The sequence below is a fragment of the Panthera pardus genome, unplaced genomic scaffold (assembly GCF_024362965.1).
Source record: "Panthera pardus isolate Hobbes unplaced genomic scaffold, ASM2436296v1 HiC_scaffold_16, whole genome shotgun sequence".
Taxonomy (NCBI): domain Eukaryota; kingdom Metazoa; phylum Chordata; class Mammalia; order Carnivora; family Felidae; genus Panthera; species Panthera pardus.
In genome coordinates, this window is record NW_026526721.1 from 67,173,696 (window position 1) to 67,193,931 (window position 20,236).

Here is a 20,236-nt window from a genome sequence, read left to right on the forward strand (position 1 = left end):
GTGTGAGGCACCATATACGTGTCTTCCTATTTAATCCTCACAACAAGCTTATGAGACATTTAATATTACCTCTGTGAGGAAACTAAGGCTCAGAAATTAAGTGACTTCCTCAAGAACACACAGGTATTAACTAGTGGGGCCAGAGTTTGAACAACAGGTTTGAACAAACACAGAGTTTGAACTCACCCTTTATTTTTGGTAAATAATACTGCTCTTTAAAATTTTTAGTATTTATATAAAGATTCCTTTTAAAATAAGTCAAGAATAAAATGAGTGCATAAAAAATAATACAGATTTTTACATGGATATGAAGTGGTACTAGTAGCTAGAATGACTGAAGTTTGGGAAATACTATTCTAAATATTTTGATAGCAAGACTTTCCAATTTAGCCTATCTGATATTTTGACTGCTGAGTATAAGGAAAAGAAGGAAACTTGAAAATGGAGTGGTATGTAAATTAATTCTCCTGTGCTCTGATACAGGGTAATTTCATGTGTTACAATAAGGAAACTAAATGGACCCTTTCAAATAAAAAAAATATATATATGATTGTAAAATCCAGAGGAAAACCCCAGGTGGTGCCTATCCGAGTAAAGGATGAAGTTTCCAAGGTATGCACAGAGAATCGCTGAGAGGAAGTGAAGACCCTATGAGTCAGGGCCCAGGACCCACATAAGAGCCCTCTGGGTTTGAGAGACCCTGGATGGAAGGTGAGGAGTTTACAGACCTGTTTTGGGAAGAATGATCATCACCTTTCCAGTGATTAAGGATCAACTTTGCGCAAAGGTCAAAGTCAGAACTGTAAAGTCTGGCAGGAAAACAGAAAAGTAATAACGAAGACTAAATAGCTGCATATCATGCTCTGTGCCAGGTGATGTACATGCAAGATCCCATTTGTTTTTCAGAACAATGCATCAAGGATGCTGGTCACATTTCCTGGATGAGAAGACTAAAATGGGGAGATGTAACTTAGACATCTGGACATCTTAGACATCTCCTGGACAATAACTTGTCCAGGGCCCGGTGGTCAAGCCAGGGTTTGACCTTGGACTACCAGTTCCAAACCTGTGCTATGCTACTTCCCCTGCACCACATGTGCTTGCTTGGGTGCTCTTCTCAACCCAGACAACAAACAGCTCTCCCTTTGCTACTTTTAATTTCTCTAGTCCTGCAGGGCCCAGCTAGCCACCAAGAGATCAGAGGAGGCAGGTTCACAGGTAGCTGTTTCTCTCCAGAATGCAAATGCTGCAGGCTCAGAGGCGCATAAACGTCTGCCCCCCCTCCCTCCCCACTGAGCAGAGGGCTTTTCAGGGCCTGATTGGATCAGGAAAAGAAGCCATACATTTGGATCAGGATTATATGTGTGAAGCCTGTCCCTCTCGAAGCACTAGGTTTGGAAAAATCCACTTGGCATTCACACACCTATCACTCTTCTGCTGGTGACTTGTCCCCAGACTCGAGTACCACCTACTTCCAGGAATAGGGGCCAAATTTTCTACATTAGGATAATTAGGATTAGATGAGGATAATTTAAAAACAAGCTGTGTATGTTAATTGGCTCCTAGCAGGATCCATGGAGATATACTCAAATGAATGGTTTGTAGGGGGGTGGGGTGAGAAGAAAAATACCCAGTCTCTGGGCTCTGTGGTTGCAGACTGCCTCCTGCAGCCCTGCCAAGCCGGAAACAGTACCTGGTACATGGCTGCTGCATAAAACACTTGTTAAACTGAGCTGAACCTTCACCTATTGGACTCAAAGGCTACACTCCTGGATCTCTGTTAGTCTTTGTCATGTTTGTGGCTGGGCTGCCTTTGGGGAGTTTCCTCAGGGCTTTACATTCACTCACTCTCCGCCAGTGCATTTGTAGTCATTTTCATCGGTGGAAATGCCCACCTGCCATCAGAAGTTATCTGGAACCAGCCCCTGTCTGTGGTGCTATTTCTTTCTTGTCAGTTCCCCTTTCTGCATTTGAGTTCTAGTCTCAGCCCTGACATTATTTCTTTCTCTACAAAGAGTGTTAGGAAGTTATGGGGAGCTCACAAAGGCTCCTCATCGTTTATTCTTAACACCTTGTTTCTGTGTTCCTCGGGAATGTCACTGAGCTTATACATCTGGTCTCTGGGAGCTGCAGTGGATGGGCATTTGTGACAGGTATGTTCTTATGAAGCTTGTATGCTTTGGGAGCTTGGTGTCTGATAAAGCTACATCTGGGGCAGATGTTCAGAGGTTGGGCTGATGGCTGGCAAGGGAGTGGGTAAGAAGGGTTGTAGAATACGTGAATAAAACTTTTGACCATCAGGCTTGATTCTGAGACTGGATACATTGGAGGTAGGACATTATAGAAATGTGTCTCTTCCATCCAGATCCTTTGTCTGCTTTGGTGAGCTAAGAGACAGGACAGGCAGGAAACAGAAGGCACCACTTACCAAACAACCAACAGCTGCCCTTGGCCTCAGGGTGCTGGGGGCTCCAACGAGCTCCACTGCAGGAGAAAGTATCCAAGGATGCTGGCCCTGCCTGAGCCCCTTGTGCCAGTGAGAAGTTCAAAGAACTGGGGCAAAACCCACAGCTTCTGCAGTGGTCTCTGCTTTCTTATTTGGCCTTTCTCTTCCCGTCTCTTTGTCTCCATTTCTTCTTCCCATCTAAATGCCCCTCACAATATTGGCTCCTCTTGGCACCAGAGACCAATAGCTCATTTGAAAAGAAAGTCTTAGGTCCAAAAAGAGCCCATGCAGTGGTTTCTCGTGTTCTGTATACCATGAACATATTTGCATTTGCAAATAGGCTTAAAATAGTGCCTCCACTAATAGTTATTTAAGGAGAGACAGGTGAAAATAATTTTTGGCCAAGGGAACTTCCCACTCCTCTCAAATTGTAATAACTAGGGAGATGATCTATTCCTCTGACATGCAACCTCAATCTTGGGACTAAGGCTGTGGACTTAAATGAGTCTAATTATGTGCACAAGCTCACAGTTCTATATTATTTCATCTGTTTGCTGTTGCAGGTATCATTGATACTATTTACATGAGCTATCCTGTGTATAATGGAAGCTTTTTATAAATCTCTGTTCATTAGCATGTTCTAAATGTATCTGAGTGATTAACTGTGTCCTGGGTTTTAACAGAGAGCATAAAAGTCATGGTCCTTGTACTCTTGAAGCTTTTAGCTTAGTGGGAAAATAATATTAACAGTCACACTAAAATGACTGTATAGCAACACTGCTTTGAAGAGAAGGAAATGGCTTTTTGTGATTGTACCCACTGTTTAATGACTGTCTTTGAGCTTGATACTTTGGTTGCTCTAATAGCCCTGGATATCAGATATCTCTTCCTGGTGGTAATGAGAATTGGATTTTATGGAATTGAGGCTAAGGTGGGAGAAGAAAGAGCATAAAAGGTAAAAAAATGAGCTAAGCCAGATTCTTCAGGAGAAAATCAAGGTTCAAATACCATGTTTCAAAAAGGTGAGAAATAAGTTTGGGGGGTCCCTCTCCCAGGAGACTGAAGCTGTGAAGAAATAGAGTAAGAACCTAACATGTCTGAAACAAGCAAGGAGTAGGAAGGTTCCTGAGTGGTTATCCAGTGTCCAGGCAAGGGTTGACCATTCACCTTTCATGGTCAGGCAAATAAGAGTGGTTTAGGGGGGCAGTACAGAAGGATAGGGCCATAGGCTAGGTGCACAATCCTTTATTGAACCTTTATCCTCATCTCTAACCTAGTTTCTAAACCATACATCAGAGTATACTCAGGCTGAGGTTGGGAAATACACACCATTTTGAATATATGTAGAAGAAAAATATGTCTTCGGCACTTTCCATCTCCCCATCAGGGTAGGAAAGTTCCCATTCACTATTCTCCCTCTTTTTAGGAGTATGATTTCTTTCTGAGTTCCATTTCCTATTTAGCTGCATTAACTTGAACTTAACTCTTAATGGCTAAAAACAGAAAACATTTCTCCCTTCTAGCTAGCATTTGCATTTTAATAGGGGCTTTCAAAAATGCCTAAACCCAAGGAATGAGTAATTTGGGAATTCCAAGCACCAGGGTAGGGCTGGTACACAGAATGGGGAGAGGGGACGTCCCTCAAATTGTGCCCTTGATACATTGGCTTTCTCTCTTTGACCATGGTTCTGGTTCTGAGACAACAGGAAGGGGCCCTCTTAAGGGGCCATGATTGGCATAAATGCCTTTTAGTGAGTTCTGGGTTCTTATTTGTGGTAGGCAGAGCCCTTGACCAGATGTGCACAGACTCACCTGTAAAACTTTGCATAATGCTTACCCACAGGCATCTTTTGGCAAAAAAGGAAAAAATGGTTTCCAAAACCATTAATAATTTGGAAAAGAGATGCTCCTTGACTCAAAAATATCTGATTTTGGGGCATATGTCTTGTACACAAACTTGCTATAAGGAGACTGGAAAGCTAACCATGCTATGTACGTTCCTTCTTCCGGGAGTGAGGGGAATGGACTCTTAATTTTAATACTTTAGTTACCTACAATATCAGGGAATGAATAAAAGCAGCCTTCTCCCCCATATGAATCTACATAGATATTTTTTCTTTGTACCTATTCATCTTTGATGCTGTTCCCCTCATATCTGTGTGGAAACATTGTGCTCCCAAATGGGTATGGGAAAGGACACCTAATCAAATTAAGGCAGTGTTAGGTATGAAAAATCTCCACAAATGGGAGTTAAGAGGATTTGCTCCAAGAAGAGATTGGAGACCAAGTCAGACATATGATCCAGCGTGAGCTAGAAAGAGACATGTTTGGCATGGGAGCTTAGCAAAGCTCAAGATGGGTGACACATCTATAGCCCATCATCTATGCCCACCAGACACCAGGAAGTGTTCACGTTTTCATCAAGGTGTCGCTCATGCTCTTCTTTTTCTCGTCCGTATGCTAGTTCAGCCTCTTCATCTGAGGTCTTTGAGAGTTAATATTGGCTTTCTTGATACCAGCCCTCACCCCTTCCTCAGACCACTGACAGGTTCATTTTCTTTAAACTTTCATTACATAATTTTTCTGCTTCCAGACCATCAGTCCCAAACTCTCAATTTTCTATCACATCAAATATAAACTCATCTGACATACCAGACTGCATTAAGCTATCCTACTCTACTTAAAGAAATGAACTTCCCATTATTTGTGCAAGTGAAAAAGTAAAAAAACTCTGTAGCATCCACTGTATTAGTCTATTAAATAAGAGTGATTCCTGACACTCAGTTGAATGAACGAATAAATAAACCAATCAATTAATACCTTATTCTCATCTCCCATACTTAATCCATCACCACATCCTGTCAATTATAATCCTAAATATCACTTGAACCTATCCACTGCTACTTCTGCTACTACCACCCTAGACCAAACAACCATCTTCTTCATTTAAATGACTGCAATAGTCAACAGATTGGTCTTCTGGCATCTTCTGACTTCCCTACTATCCACTTTCTACACAGTAGCCAAAGTCATCTTTTCAAACTACAAACCTGATTATGTCACTCTTCCACTTTAATTTCTTCAGTGATTCACATTGCACTCAGAATAAACACCAAAATCCTTTGCTGGATGATAAGCAATCATTTTGATAACCAAAATCCTTTGCTGGAAGATAAGCATGGTCTGGCCTCCACTGACCTCTCCAGGTTTGTCTCCCACCCCTCTAGTCATTTAAGCCACATCAACCTTCCCTCATGTCCTTCTTGCCGTGGTGCCTTTGCACCTGCTGTTCCTTTTGCCTAGAATCCTTCCAAGCTACCCCCTTCACCTATCTGGCACTTTTCAATCTGTTATGTTTACCTAAAAAACTGCCCCTAAACTCAGCAGCTTAAAACAATGAATATTTTACTCTGTCTTACAATGTTGTGGGCCAGAAATTTGGGCAGGGTTTTGAGTGATTTTTCTGTTCCTCATGGCATCAACTGAAGTCACTTGGTGGTTGGTACTAAGTTAGTGAATGGGCTAGTATAGAACTTCCCTGTCCAATTCAGTAGGCACTAGCCACATGTGGCTACTGATCACTTGAAATGTAGTTCATCTAAGTTCTGTAAGTGTAAAACACCTACAAGATTTTGTACAGAAAAAAGAATGTAAAATATCCATTAATAATTTTATATTGATTATATGTTGAGATTATATTTTAGATATACTGAATTAAAGAAAACATATCATTAAAATTAATTTTTACCTATATCTTTTTAATTTTTTAATATGGCTATTGGAAATTTTCAAATTACGTACGTGGTTGCATTAAATTTCTAGTGGATGGTGCTAATCTAGAGCAAGGGTCACCATTTTTTTCTACAAAAGGCCAGATAGAAAATATTTTCAGCTTTGCAGGCCTGACAGTCCACTACTCATCTCTACCACTGTAATGAAAAAACAGCCATAGACAATAATTAAACAAATGGGTATAGCTGCATTCCAACAAAACTTTATTTATAAAAATAGATGGTGGCCAGATTAGGTCTGCAGGCTATGTTTGCTAACCTCTGATCTACAGCTTCCAAGAGTTTTTTAAGTTTATTTATTTATCTTGAGAGGGAGAGAGAAAGCATGAGCAGGGGAAGGGCAGAGAGAGTGAGAGAATCCCAAGCAGGTTCCACACTGTCAGAAAAGAGCCCAATGTGGGACTCAATCTCATGAACTGTGAGATCATGACCTGAGTCAAAATCAAGAGTTGGACGCTTAACTGACTGAGCCACCCAGGCACCCCTAGAGAATCCAAGATTTTATTCATATGTCTTGTGGCTTGGCAGAGATGGCTGGAAGGCAGGATTCGGCTGGGACTGTTGACCCAAACATCAATGCATGGATTCTTTGGCATGGTGGTCTTAGGGTAGTAGGACATCTTCCATGATGGAGTCTTCCAAGAAAAACAGAAGCTGCAAGGCTTTTTATGAAACATCCTTTCTGCTGTATTCTATTAGAGAAGTCTCTAAGGCCAGCCCAGATTTAAGGAGAGATTAGACTTCACCTCTTCATGGGAGGAGTAACAAGGAATATGTGTCCATCTTTAATCTATCACATCATTCTTCAAATCTCAGTTAAGACTAGTCCTATTATAGGCATTCAAATTACCGTGAAACTCTCCTATGTGGCACTTGTCATTGTTAACAATTTTACATCTATCTGTGTGATTCTTTTGCTCCTCCACTAAACTATAACCAACCATGTGAAGAGGTTCCTGGTTTTGTTCATTATTATATTCTAAGCAGCTAGCACAATGCCTGGTTTAATAAATATTTGTTGAATGAATGAATGATATTAGGGCACAGCTTTGCAGCCATTAACTGTACTAATAATATTGATCCCACATTTCTCCATATTGCTCTCAAGCATATCACAAGACACCCTGTCAGAGGCCCTGTTAAAATTCAGACACATTCCATTCCCAGAAATCTTAGGAATTTGTAGTTCAGAAACTTTATAAAAAAGGAAATAAGCCTACCCTATTCCTCCCAGTAGCTCAAAGGTGATAATAGCTGCTCTAAAATTATACCTTCAGATTCTGGTGCTCTGAGACGTAATTCATGCAGCATGTCAAACCAGAGGCAAACCAAGGCCCCAGGCAGCTTGTGATCCTCCTGGACTTCACTCACAATGCCAGTACAGAAAGCTTGACTTGTCCAGTCACAGGATGAACTGACAGAAGGCAAAGGACCAGGCCCAGAGTACTGGACTGAGTTCGACCTAATCTTCCCTCCATGGAGGCTGCAGCATCATCTCCTGCTTTGCTTAGAACAAGGACTCTTGTATGTGCCAGGAGGAGATAAGCATTGCCACCTTCCACACTGATCCTAGAACTTAAATTGTAGTTATATGTGTACACCCTATCATTTTTTTTAGTACTGAGTGAGGGCCCAAGGCCCACACATCTTTACATCCCCCACAACCTGTAGAACAAGCCTGTCACTGAGTAAATTCAATAAATGTTTACATGAGAGAAGGTCTCAATGATCAAACAATTGTCCTTAGACACCAGCAAACTTAGCATTTTTCCTGATACCCTGATCATGGCTAATACTCTAGATAAAGTTGTGAAACAGAGAACAGTTTTCTTTGTTGACATCAGCTTGTACCTTGAATTCTTCTCTCACTTCCTGTGACATCATATCTGCACTCCCCAGTCCCACCCTCTAGCTAACCACCATCACCCCACCTCCCTTCATACAGCCTCTTGCCTGAAATAGATCCCACATGCTCCTTCAGATCTGAGACACCAAAGATACCTTCTTTATCCCCTCCTCTTTCTGCCCAAATACGTGAATTTCCCCCAGAGTTCTTCTAGGTGAGACTTGCTGAAACACAGTAACCTGTGCCTGCAGCTAAGTCCACACTAGAACGCTGATAACCTGTTCAGGGCTGGAGTGGAGAGGAACATTCTCTGCCTGGCACGGAAAGGGTGTTCAAGTAATATTTGTGGAATGAATAGAAGCTCGGACAGAAACTCTTCTGATAGGAAGGGCCTTTTGGCTCCTCCCACCCCCATCACAGCACCTGCCTCTCCCGTAATGTACACTCCGATCCCAGGAGCCACCTTCACACTTGGCCTTTGGGATGTGCTGCTCCCCTGCTACCTTAAGAGTGGGTAGAATCATAATCCTTTCTCCTTGCTCCCACAGCACAGCTGAAACTGGTTGGAACTTTTAAAGGAACTCTATCAGTGTTAAAAAGAACACAATGATACTGTGTGGGTTTAAACCTCAACTCTGTCATTTACTACTGAGTGGCTAGGGCAAGTTCCTTAACCTCTCAGCAGCTCCGTTTCTTCATCTGTAACTTGGGGGCAGATAATCCCACTTGGCTGTGAGGAATAAAAGTGTAAATAGTCATTCAGCTGACTCTCACTCATGGTCTATGATGAGCCAGGCATATACAGTAAGGGAAAGTGGGGTGCTAGGGTAGGTGTTCTGCTTTGGTTTCTACAATGGGCCTCCAGCTACATGGAGGCAAAAAACCTACTATTAGATTTTTGGTCAGTTCACCTACCTACAGACCTTATTCTGCTCACCACTGACAGAAATCTCTTCTCAGAGAATCCCCCCCCGTAAATTCTTAGGTTCTTTCCTCTCCCATTCCCCTTTTTGCTCGCTCCCTTCAAAAGCAAGAGTATCTACTTCTCAGGCCCTCTGGAGAAAGCAGTGACTTGTGGTTGTGGTTGAGAGTTTATTCCTGAGGGAACAGTGACATTTCTGCTCTTCTTCAGAGCTGAAAACATTGAAGAAACTGGCTTCCCAACCCAAGCCTGCACCCTCACACATACGCCATGTCTAGAGTTGAGAGAAATTCTTCACATGGGGTATAGAGGATCATGTCAATCTCAAGTATTTTAGCACCATATTTTATGAGGGTCTCTGACAAACAGAATGTCCAAAGTATTGTCCAGGACAGTGTGCAATCTTCAAATTAATGTTAGTAAAGTTTACTAAAAAGACTGTCACTGCTGGGCCAGGATTTTGAGGAGGGATGCAATCTCTGCCCCCAAATTCTTAAAGGGCTTTCGCAGAAGTGTATTAAGGTTTCTCTGCATAGCTCCAGAGAGTGACACCAGTATCAATGAGAGGAAGTTAAGGGGAGGCAGTTTTCGCTCAGGGGAAGAGAGAATTTCCAAATAGAGAAGTTAAAATGGTATTGATTTCCTTGTCATATGCAGTGTTTCTCCCCAATATATGAATTACAGGGACCATCTGTCCAAGATTTCTTGGGCCATACTGATTCATGTAATAATTTGAATTAAAGGCGATTTGTTAAATTTATAGTGAAATATAATTTGATTTTGTGTCCCTGTTCAACACATCACCTCAAGGAAAAACAAATCTTTGGCTAGGTCAAACATGCTGGTTTTTGGATTGCAAACAATGGGAGATTCCTATAGTAGATCGTAGTTCAGATCAAAGGATTCCCAGTCCTCAGTTTCTATGACAAATAGGATGCTGGTGGTGATTTAGTATGAGGAAGTGCACAGGAAACAAACAGAGAACTCTCTAGGCTCTACCATTGAGTGGTGTCAGCTCTGGCCCAACAGATAATGCCCAAGCTCTGTGCCCTATTGAAATCATTGGAAGAAAGAGACAGATTAATTGGGAGCAAGTGTGAGATTCACATACTGAACACGTACTGTGTGCTTCAGCAACTGAACATATTTGCAACTCAGTGTCATAAAGCTCTACTTTTCTAAGTAGTTACCAATTCACACTAATTTTTTAAATATTAAAGAGTTCCTACAAATTAAGAAAAACTTGTAAAAAGCCCAAAGATTCAAAAGTATGTAAAAGAAATGTATGGACAGTACATGGAACAAGAAATGTTATCTGTTATACATTTGAAAAGATATTCAAACTCATAATAAAAGAAATTCATTCTAAAATTACAGTGAGGGGCGCCTGGGTGGCTCAGTTGGTTGAGCGTCCGACTTCGGCTCAGGTCATGATCTCACGGTTTGTGGGTTCAAGTCCCACATCAGGCTCTGTGCTGATAGCTCAGAGCCTGGAGTCTGCTTCGGATTCTGTGTCTCCTCTCTCTGCACCTGCCCCACTTGTGCTCTGTATCTCTCTGTCTCTCAAAAACAAATAAATGTAAAAAAATTTTGTTTTAATTACAGTGAGAGGGGTGCTTGGGTGGCTCAGTCAGTTAAGTGTCCAACTCTTGGTTTTGGCTCAGGTCATGATCCCATGGTCTCATGAGTTTGAGCCCTGCATTGGACTCCATGCCAACAGTGTGGAGTCTGCTTGGGATTCTCTCTCTCCCTCTCTCTCTGCTTCTCCCCCACTTGCACTACTGTCTCTGTCTCTCTCAAAATAAATAAATAAACTTAAAAATTTTTTAATAAAAATTAAAAAAATAAAATTACAATAAGAACCACCTCACATCCATTAGGATGAATACCATAGGGAAAGAAAATAACAGATGTTGACAAACATGTGGAGAAATTGCAACTCTTGTGCACTATTGATGGGAATGTAAAAGTATGCAGCTGCTGTGGAAAACAGTATGCCAGTTCCTCAAAAATTAAAAATAGAATTACCATATGACCCAGTAATTCTACTTCTGACTATACACCCAAAAGATATGAAAGCAGGGCTGCAAAGAGATATTTGTACATCCATGTTCGTAGCATTTTCACAACAGCCAAAAGGTGGAAACAACTTAAATATCCATCAACAGATGAATGGATAAACAAAATGTGGCATATACACACAGTGGGATATTATTAAGCCTTAAAAATGAAGGAATTTCTGATACAGTCAACATGGATGAACCTTGATTAAATTATGCTAAGTGACATAAGCCAGTCACAAAAAGACAAATACTGTATGATTCCACTTATATGAGGTACCTGGAGTAGTTAAATTCATGGAAACAGAAGGTGGAATGGTGGTTTCCAGGGCCTGGGTGGAGGAGAAAATAGAGAGCTAGTGCTTAGGAAGTAATGAGTTTCTGTTTTGCAAGATGAAAAGAGTTCTGGAGATGGATGGTGATGATGGTTGCACAATAATGTAATTGTACTTAAAACCACTGTACACTTAAAAATGAGTAAGATGCGCTCTCTCTTTTTCTCAAAAAAAGAGCAGGGGGAGTGGTGGCGCATGGGTGGCTCAGTCACTTAAGCCTCCAACTCTTGATTTCAGCTCAGGTCATGATCTCACAGTCATGAGATTGAGCCCCACAACATGCTGGGCATGGAGGCTGCTGAAGATTCTCTCTCTCCCTCTCCCTCTGCCCCTCCCCCATTTGCATGTGTGTGCTCTCTGTCAAAAAAAAATGGGTAAAATGGTAAATTTTATGTTATGGGTATTTTACCAGAATGAAAAATAATTTAAAAATTTTTTTTAATTATTATGTCTATTTATTTTGAGAGAGAGAGAGTGACAGTGTGAGTGGGGGAAGGGTAGAGAGAGGGGAGACACAGAGTCCGAAGCAGGCTATAGGCTCTGAGCTATCAACACAGAGCTTGTTGCAGGGCTCGAACTCACAGTGAGATCATGACCTGAACTGAAGTTGGACACCTAACTGACTGAGCCACCCAGGCACCCCAAAAAATAATTTTTAAAAATTACAATGAGGGGCCACCTGGGTGGCTCAGTTGGTTAAGTGTCCCACTTTGACTCAGGTCATGATCTCTCGGTTTGTGGGTTTGAGCCCCACATCAGGCTCTATTCTCACAGCTTGGAGCCTGGAGCCTGCTCCAGATTCTGTGTCTCCCTCTCTCTGTGCCCCTCCCCTACTCACACTCTATCTCTCTCTCAAAAATAAATAAACATTAAAAATTTTTTTAAATAATAAAAATGAAAATTACAATGAGGTGTCATCTTAACTTTCCCTATTAGTAAAGACGTCAAATTAGAAAACATGTTATGTTGGCAAAAGCTATGTGAAAAGAAGCATGCTCACGGGGGACATAAACATATAATCTTAGGGGAAAACAATTTTTCAATGTTTCAAAGATTAAAATTTCAATTAATTTTGACCCTTTGGTCAAGCCATTCTACTTCTAGGAAGATAGCTTACTCCCACAGTGATTTGGCATATGACCAAGGTTTTTCATTGCAGCAAAATACATCTATTGATAGAGGCTGGTAAAATAAATTATTATCACTCAATAGAATATGACAGAATATGCAACTGTTAGAATGAAGATACCCAGTACATGCTGATACAGAACAACCTCTAAGGTAGTGGCAAGTGTGCAAAATTGTGTATAAAATACTACCGCTAGTGTTTAAAGATGAAATGAAAAAAGAATATGGGTCTATGTTTTCATTCTGCATTACCTAAAATAATTGCAAGTCTAAGCAAGAAACTTAACAGATAGCAGTGGTCACTCCAGTTATGTCTGTGGAGGAAAACTAGATAGCTAGGGGACAGATTGGGAGAGAGACTTGCTTTCCACTATTTATCACCTTTAACTTTTAAATTTAGTTCCATGTGCAGGTATAATCTATTCAAAGATTTTTAACTAAAAAAAAGAGGTTATAGTCTAGAAGGGAAGAAACATAACAGACACTTTTAGCCCAAAGTTCTATGCTGAGTGCTATGGGAGCAGAGAGAAAGGGTATCTAGCATAGCCCAAATGGATTAGAGATGGCTCCTCGACAGACACCCCTAAGGAAGACATTTCTTCTATTGGATAAGAAATAGTTGTGCATCTTCTCCTGGGCATTGGTTTGTTGTATCTTAATTAGATCTATAGATTAATTCACCAATTAGGTTTTCATTTTCACTTTGGTAAAAAGTTATAGGCCAAACTTATGACTTGAACCATGCAGGATGAGCAGATTTCTATGGTAAACATTTAGCATTGGGCTTGTACAAGGCTCCATTTTTCATTCTTGCATTTGTTTTGCTTTTCAACTGTTTCTAATTTTGGTCATTCTCCCCTATTCTATGCTTCCCTGTAAGCCATTCTGAACAGCTTTTTTGTCTAAGTTGGGGTAAATGGGTGAGTAAAGAAAGAGGGAGGGTGGAGAGGAAGAAAGAGATGAGAGTATAAAGCAATGCCTATTGTTTTCTTTGGCTCCATCATGTTCTCAAAGAGGGGTCCTTAGACCAGCAGCAGCAGCATCACCTCTGAGTTCATTAGACATGGGTTTCACCCTGCCTAGTAGTTCAGAATCTCTATGGACAAGGCCCAAATAACTACTTTAACATGATCTGCTAGATGATTTTTATGCACATTAAAGTTCGAGAATCACAGGGAAACCAAAGGCAAGTTGATTGCTAAACATACTCTTTATTTGTCCCATCAAACCCATTGTATTGGTCAAGATAAGTAATGCTAATTACTCCAATAAATAATCCCCAAAATTTCATTAGCTTAACACAATAAAAGTTTATGTTTTGCTCATGCTACAGTCCAATATTGATCACTTTAGGGTGGAAAGAGCTGTTTCATTAATTTGTTCACTAAACCAGTTCCTTTCATAGTGAGGCTTTGCCATCCTCTGGGGCCTTGGATTCTTCCTCTGGATTCTTTGCATCTAAGAAGGCAGGAGAGGGAACAAAGAGAGAGGAAGCTTTGTTGGCAGGTCTGGAAGCAACACCAGTCTTTTCTGCCTACTATTCCCCTGGCTAGAACCCCAATCACGTGGCCCACCTAATTGCAGGGGAGGCTGGGATGTAGGGCATATCTGTGGAGCCAGGAGGAAAAGGAAATAGCTTTGGTGAATACATAGCATGGTCTCTGCCACATCCATGGGCCTAAGTGAATCTCAAACTCCACATGTCATGTTTTGATATTCAGTGTCATTTGCTAATCAAATTTTATCTTTTCTTTTTTAACTCTAGCACTATGGGACTGAGTCGCACTCTCCTTGTGATGGCCCTCCTGCTCTCTGGTAAGAACCTTTGACTTTGTAAAGTCCTAGAATCCTTCTACTGTCTCCCAATGAGTTGACCATTGTGAGCCCAGTCCTGAGACTTGATGGATTTTACTTAATTTCTATACAGTGCTGCACAATACCACATTAAACAACAACAACAAAAAAAAAAAAACCACAGTTTTCTGGAGAAGAAGGAAGCATCATGATTAAGAACAGGTATCTCAACCAATGGCAGGTGTAGCCTGGGATGGAGCTCCACCCCTCTGCACATCCTCCTCCTTTGCCATCTTATACCCATGGTACTGGATACACAAAGTAAGGTACACTGTCCTGTCCAGCAGCACCCAGGGAGCTATGGGAAGGCCCCTGCTCTGACACCACTGAGGCTTAACTCTTTTGCTCCATGCATACTTCCTTCTGGTCTTCTCTGTCCCCATTCCTGGCATTCTCTGGCTTTTAGAAAATAGCTGATGGGCTTCTGAAAGCCTTCCATTAGGGACCACTGGTTTCCATGTTCCCTACCTTCCCTTTCCTCTTCCACTGCCTTCCCTACCAGCCCATGCCTATACATCATAGTTGCCACTGTTTACTGGAAATATCAAGAAGCCCAGCCCTGCTACCTACCTCAGTGACCTTCAGCTTGTTGCATCAGTGGATTCACCATGAAGTGAATGAAGCTGAGCTTCAGGGATTCTCACACTTTCCAAAGTCCCCTCTGAGCCTCCATAAGGGGCCCTAGTAGTGTGATCATGAATCTCATGCTTTGGTAAAATTTTCATAAATATGATATTTTAACCACAATAGTTAAGACCACTGTCTTTTTCCACTGCAGCTTTCCTCTCCATCACATTCTCCTTCTGTTGGGTGCCACTGTAGTGGCCATGGGCATTTTGTATTTGAATTCTATATTCTTTCTCTTAAAGAGAACTCCCCCTCCCTCCCCACCCCCAACAAAGATGTTTTAGAAGACTCAGGCCTCACAAAACTCAGATCTTCCCTGTTTGCTGCTCCTCTCTGAGTTTCAGTTTCTTCATCTATAAACTGGGATTGATCGAGGTTCCTGCTGCACACCCTATGACTGGGTGCCTTTAGTTTCTCCTCTCCCACCCCTTCCTGTTGCTCATTTTCCACACCCTCAGCACCAAGAGAGAAACCATCCCAGTTCTGATGTGGGGCCGGAAGGGAGGGTGAGCTGAGCCCAAGCGTGGCCATAGCAGGAGGCAGGCTGCCCCTCAGTAACCAGCATGCTGGTGAGTTCACCTCCTCCAGAGGGCTGCACACCAGGCCCATGGCCATTGGCCTCATGCCTGCTGTCTGTGATGAGGAGTCAAGGTTCTAGGGAGAGATACTCCCTCAGATTGATGCTAGCTGGGACAGGCCTTTTGTGATTTCTGTTTTCTACTTAGCACCTTGGAGCTTGTTGAGTCCATGAGTATGAGGTCTATAGATGTGCTAACTGACCACTTCACTGATTTAGGCCAGAACAGAATCTTCTACGATCCAGGGCCAATAACCTGCTAACTTTAGCTCTTGGGGAGGCATAAGGTATATGTGAGCAAGAGTAAGAGAGAAAGGGGCCAAGACAAGTCTCTGGAGAACATTATCCAGCAGGAAGCCCTTCCCATTCTACTTCCTATTTTATTTACTTGACAAATACTTAGATGTAGCACTTACTTTGTGCCAGGTACTGTTATAAGCATTTTATAAATAATAATTCATTTGAACATCACAATAATTTGCTGCTTTAGGTCTTATTTTGATTCACCATTTTATAGATGTAGAAAAGAGCCCAGAGAGGTTAAGTAATTTGTCTAAGACCAACATAGGTATAAGTGGCAGAGCTTAGATTCATACCCCACAGTGTAGATTCAGCATCTATTCACTTAACCTTGACATTATGCTTCCTCTCCTAACTGTTGCTCATGAACTGTTCATAAGTGGTAGGATTTGTTCCTTGAAGATACAAACAACTTTGTTGGATAAGGTCACTTATGTCTCAGCCAAGGTCACAGATCCCCACCAGCACGTCCTCCACCTTTCCTATAGCCAACACCTCAGCTGTCTCTAATGCTTGGGCCCCCGCCCTTCTCATTACAGTGGCCAGCCCAGCTCTTATGACGTGGGGGAAAAATGAAGAAAAATGGCTTAGAAACAAATTTTTAGAAAAGTCTGAACTGAGATACCATTTTCCCCTAAACTTTCTGACTCTGCACACTGAAAGTGAGAATAAAGCTGAGAAACCCTATCAAAACTGAGTCCAGATGTCACTTTTGCCCTTGTTTTAACTTTGAAACTGCCTGGACACTTCTTAACCTCAGAAAAGAGAATTACCAGTATTGAAACCTTAAAAATAACCCCCCAAATGGTAACTGCTTAAGTTTTATGGCATTAAAAGTATAAAAAAAAATAAAAAATAAATAAAAGTATAAGCTATATATTTGGCAATAAAAATTGCAATATTGGGATAGGAAAATGGTGATACCGGATTAGAATTAGAATGTAGCATTGCCAATGCTTCACATGCTATTAAAAACAACAAAAAGAAGAACAACAACAAAACAGATATCATTCTTTTTTAAAGAAGGGGAAGAATCAACTTGAATTTTATCTGTCTTTCTTCTCAGGACACATCTCTGCTTACTGAGTTGGTGAGCATTGACCCGGCCATAGGCACGGATCCAAGGGAAGAAAGGAGATGCAGTTGGCCCAGTTAATCTGCAGCAAAAATGCAGGGTTGAATGATTTATTTGATGGCAGAGATAAAGCAGTGCAGCAAAATAATTTTGTTTTTCCTCTCCCCCATATCTTTCGTGTCTTCCCTTAGTTGTGGAAATTAGACATTATAGTGGCCACCTCTGCCTTTCAGATGAAAACTGGATGAGAGTTTAAGACTGAAAAGGGAAGGAGGGCCTTGCAGAATTAGGTTACAATTTGTGCTCTGTATTTATAAAGCTAAGGGAATTTCTAGGTGCCACTTGGAGAGACACATTTAACTGTCAAGTTCTGTTTGCTGCTGTCCCAGCGCCTCTGTAACTCTTTAAAACTGGAGCCAGAGTGGTATTTGGAAAATCAGTAGCTCACACATCAGAAGGAAATTTCTTTCTTGTTTGACTTTTGTTGATGGCTCTCTTATCGTCTGGTAGTGCTTCCCATTTCTTTTGATCAATACCTCTGGCTCAATGAATGTACCCGGAGTATAACTGAAAGTCTTTTTTCACTTTAAAATTTACATAAAATTGGGTCAAACCCTTATTCCACATCTTATGGAAAGGTCCACTGTTTTCCCCAGATTTTTGCAGGTTCCCAGCGGATGGTTGCATGGAGATTATGTTTATATATGTGGTTACTTTCACTCCTATTTCCTGCTACTGTTGATAGTGGTCACTAAAATCATTACCTGGAGGTGAGCAGATACTTCAGACTTAATCGCAAAATTCCCAAAGAATTGTCATGAAGCCTAATAGTTCTCCTATTGGGGTCATTCCATGTTAAGCTACTGTTTCAGGGTCTTTTGAAATACATTCATGCAACCCAGTAGGTAGTATCTTACCCCAAAAGTAATTCATCATTTTAGTAGAGTGTTTAGTTAAGTTCCAAAGAGTATGGGCTGGGGGGCGCCTGGGTGGCTCAGTTCATTGGTCTTCCGACTCTTGATTTCAGCTCAGGTCATGATCCCAGGGTCATGGAATCAAGCCTCATATTGGGCTCTGAGCTGAGTGTGGGTCCTGCTTAGGATTCTCTCTCTCTCCCTCTCTCTCTCTCTCTCCTCTCCTTCTGCCTCTCTCCCCCACTCACTCTCTCTCTCTTTAAAGTGAAAAAAGGGGCACCTGGATGGCTCAGTTGGTTAAGTGTCCAACTTCAGCTCAGGTCATGATCTCACAGCTTATGGGTTTGAGCCCCGTGTTGGGCTCTGTGCTAACACCTCAGAGCCTGGAGCCTGCTTCAGACTCTGTGTCTCCCTCTCTCTCTGCCCCTCCCCTGCTCACACTCTGTGAAAAATAAAGAGTATGGGCTGTCAGCCATGATAATTTAGTGGGAGATGGTCACTGAATAGGATAAGTGTAGGGTTGTTTAGAAGCAAGAATAAAACTGGGAAAAGAGAATTTCTCTAGGTGTGGATTTATTTTCATTTATCTTGCTTGGTACTTACAATGCACTTTTGATCTGAGGACCCATGTGCTCAATTTGAATAGGGAACACAGAGGCTTCAATGGTAGACAGACTCCTTCAGAAAGGAGTTAAAAGTTTGAGATATTATGGGTTATTTTTACTTTGTGAGAGATCTTAATACCATTTTCAGAATATGTAACTCTGAATTTTGGCCCCCATGGGACTGTTGTAATTTATGGAAACAAAAACAAACACTTAGTAGCCCTTACTATATAAGCAACATTTTACTTCTAGAGCCAATCTATTCAACAGAAGTGACCCCTCTTATATAGTCAGGCCATAGGGCCAAGTTCCAGGGCCATAGTTTCAAAGGTATAAAAACACTTTTAACACCCTCTAAGAGTATTTACCCATTCTTGGTTTCATTTTCACTTTCTTTAATTCCTTCTTCTTATATATGTGTCTATTAAAAAGCATTCAACTCCTTTCCCCATTTAAAAATCACTTTTCTGGTATTTACTATAAAGCAACAGATAAGACAGTAAAAACAGTTACATACAGTTATGATCACAATATATATAAGAATCTCTCACATTTACTCAATATTGTTTCATACATACTTTCTAAAGTTTCTAAATTATTTTCATTTTCATAATTTTTGAAATTGCATTAATCCATTGAATTGGAGTTAAAATTTAGTGTGTGTGTGTGTGTGTGTGTGTGTGTGTGTGTGTTACTCATTTAGAAGTTATGACCTCACTGTTTTCTTTGGTTGCTAAGGACATTTCAATCTAATTGTCATTTAGGTTTTCTTTCTTCAGTTTTTAAAGAATGAGTGTATAAGTTTGAAAAAATGCTTTAAGTTTAGCAGTTTCACCACAACATTTCTAGGTGTGAACTTATTTTCATTTATCTTACTTGATACTTAGAATGTATTTTAAATCGGAGGACCCAAGTTCTTCTCAACTTGAATATTCACAATCTTTATCTCTTCAACTATTGTTTACATACCATTCCTCCATTCTCTCTTCTTTGAGAAGCTCTAGAACTTCTCACACTAACTGTTCATGACTCAATCTGTTCTTCCACATTTTTACTTCTTTCTCTTTCTGTACAGCATGCTAACCAAGGGTCAGGTAGATCAGCACAGCCAGGAGGTCTTCTCATTGTTGAGGGAGCCCAGAACAAAAGGCTCCAACAGTGTTTTGGACCCTGAGGTTGGGGTGGGGAAGAAAGATGAAGGGAAGTGCTTGGGTTGGACATACTGAGTCAGCGTGAAGAAAAGTGTCTTCAAGGCTCTTCCTCTTCCCCAACATTAGGAGACCTCAGGAAAGGCTTCTGAAGGCCTCTGCTCAAGAACTCAAAGGAATCTAGGAATGAAGGAGTCTGGGCTATTAATGTAAATTTTTGAATGAGCATGACTGGCCACAGATCTTGAGTTTTGACTACAGTTCCTATCAGAGATTGCTGTGCATGGGCTGTGCACTAAGTCTGGTTTGGGAAGGACAGTTCTTCCCCATGAAGCCTTCTAGGTAAAACCTTTGTAATTCTTTAGGATGAGGACTTAAAAAAAATCACACATAGGTTTTTAAACTAGGAGATGGATTCCTCAGAAGAGACAGACAATAACCAACATACCACATCATGTCAGGGCATGATAACTACTCTGATAAAAAATAAGTCAGTATAAGGAATAGGGAGTGGCAAGGATGCTATCTTCAATAGAACGGTCAGAGAAATCTCCCTAGGTGGTAGCATTTTATGAGAGACTTAATGAAGTGAAGAAATAACTATGAGA

General features: G+C 41.1%; 1 protein-coding gene across 4 annotated transcripts in view; it reads left to right on the plus strand.

The window, feature by feature from the left end:
• CD86 (CD86 molecule) overlaps positions 1-20,236 on the plus strand; it is a 67,406-nt gene that overhangs the window by 22,241 nt on the left and 24,929 nt on the right. The window contains exons 1-2 of one of the 4 annotated variants that reach the window (XM_019448552.2): positions 1,989-2,153; positions 14,294-14,343. In XM_019448552.2, coding sequence (XP_019304097.1) covers positions 2,137-2,153; positions 14,294-14,343 — 67 coding nt within the window. In that variant the 5' untranslated portion in view covers positions 1,989-2,136. Of the gene's footprint in view, positions 1-1,988; positions 2,154-14,293; positions 14,344-20,236 lie in introns of those variants that run through there. The other 3 variants (XM_019448551.2, XM_019448549.2, XM_019448550.2) reach the window with 3 other exon arrangements.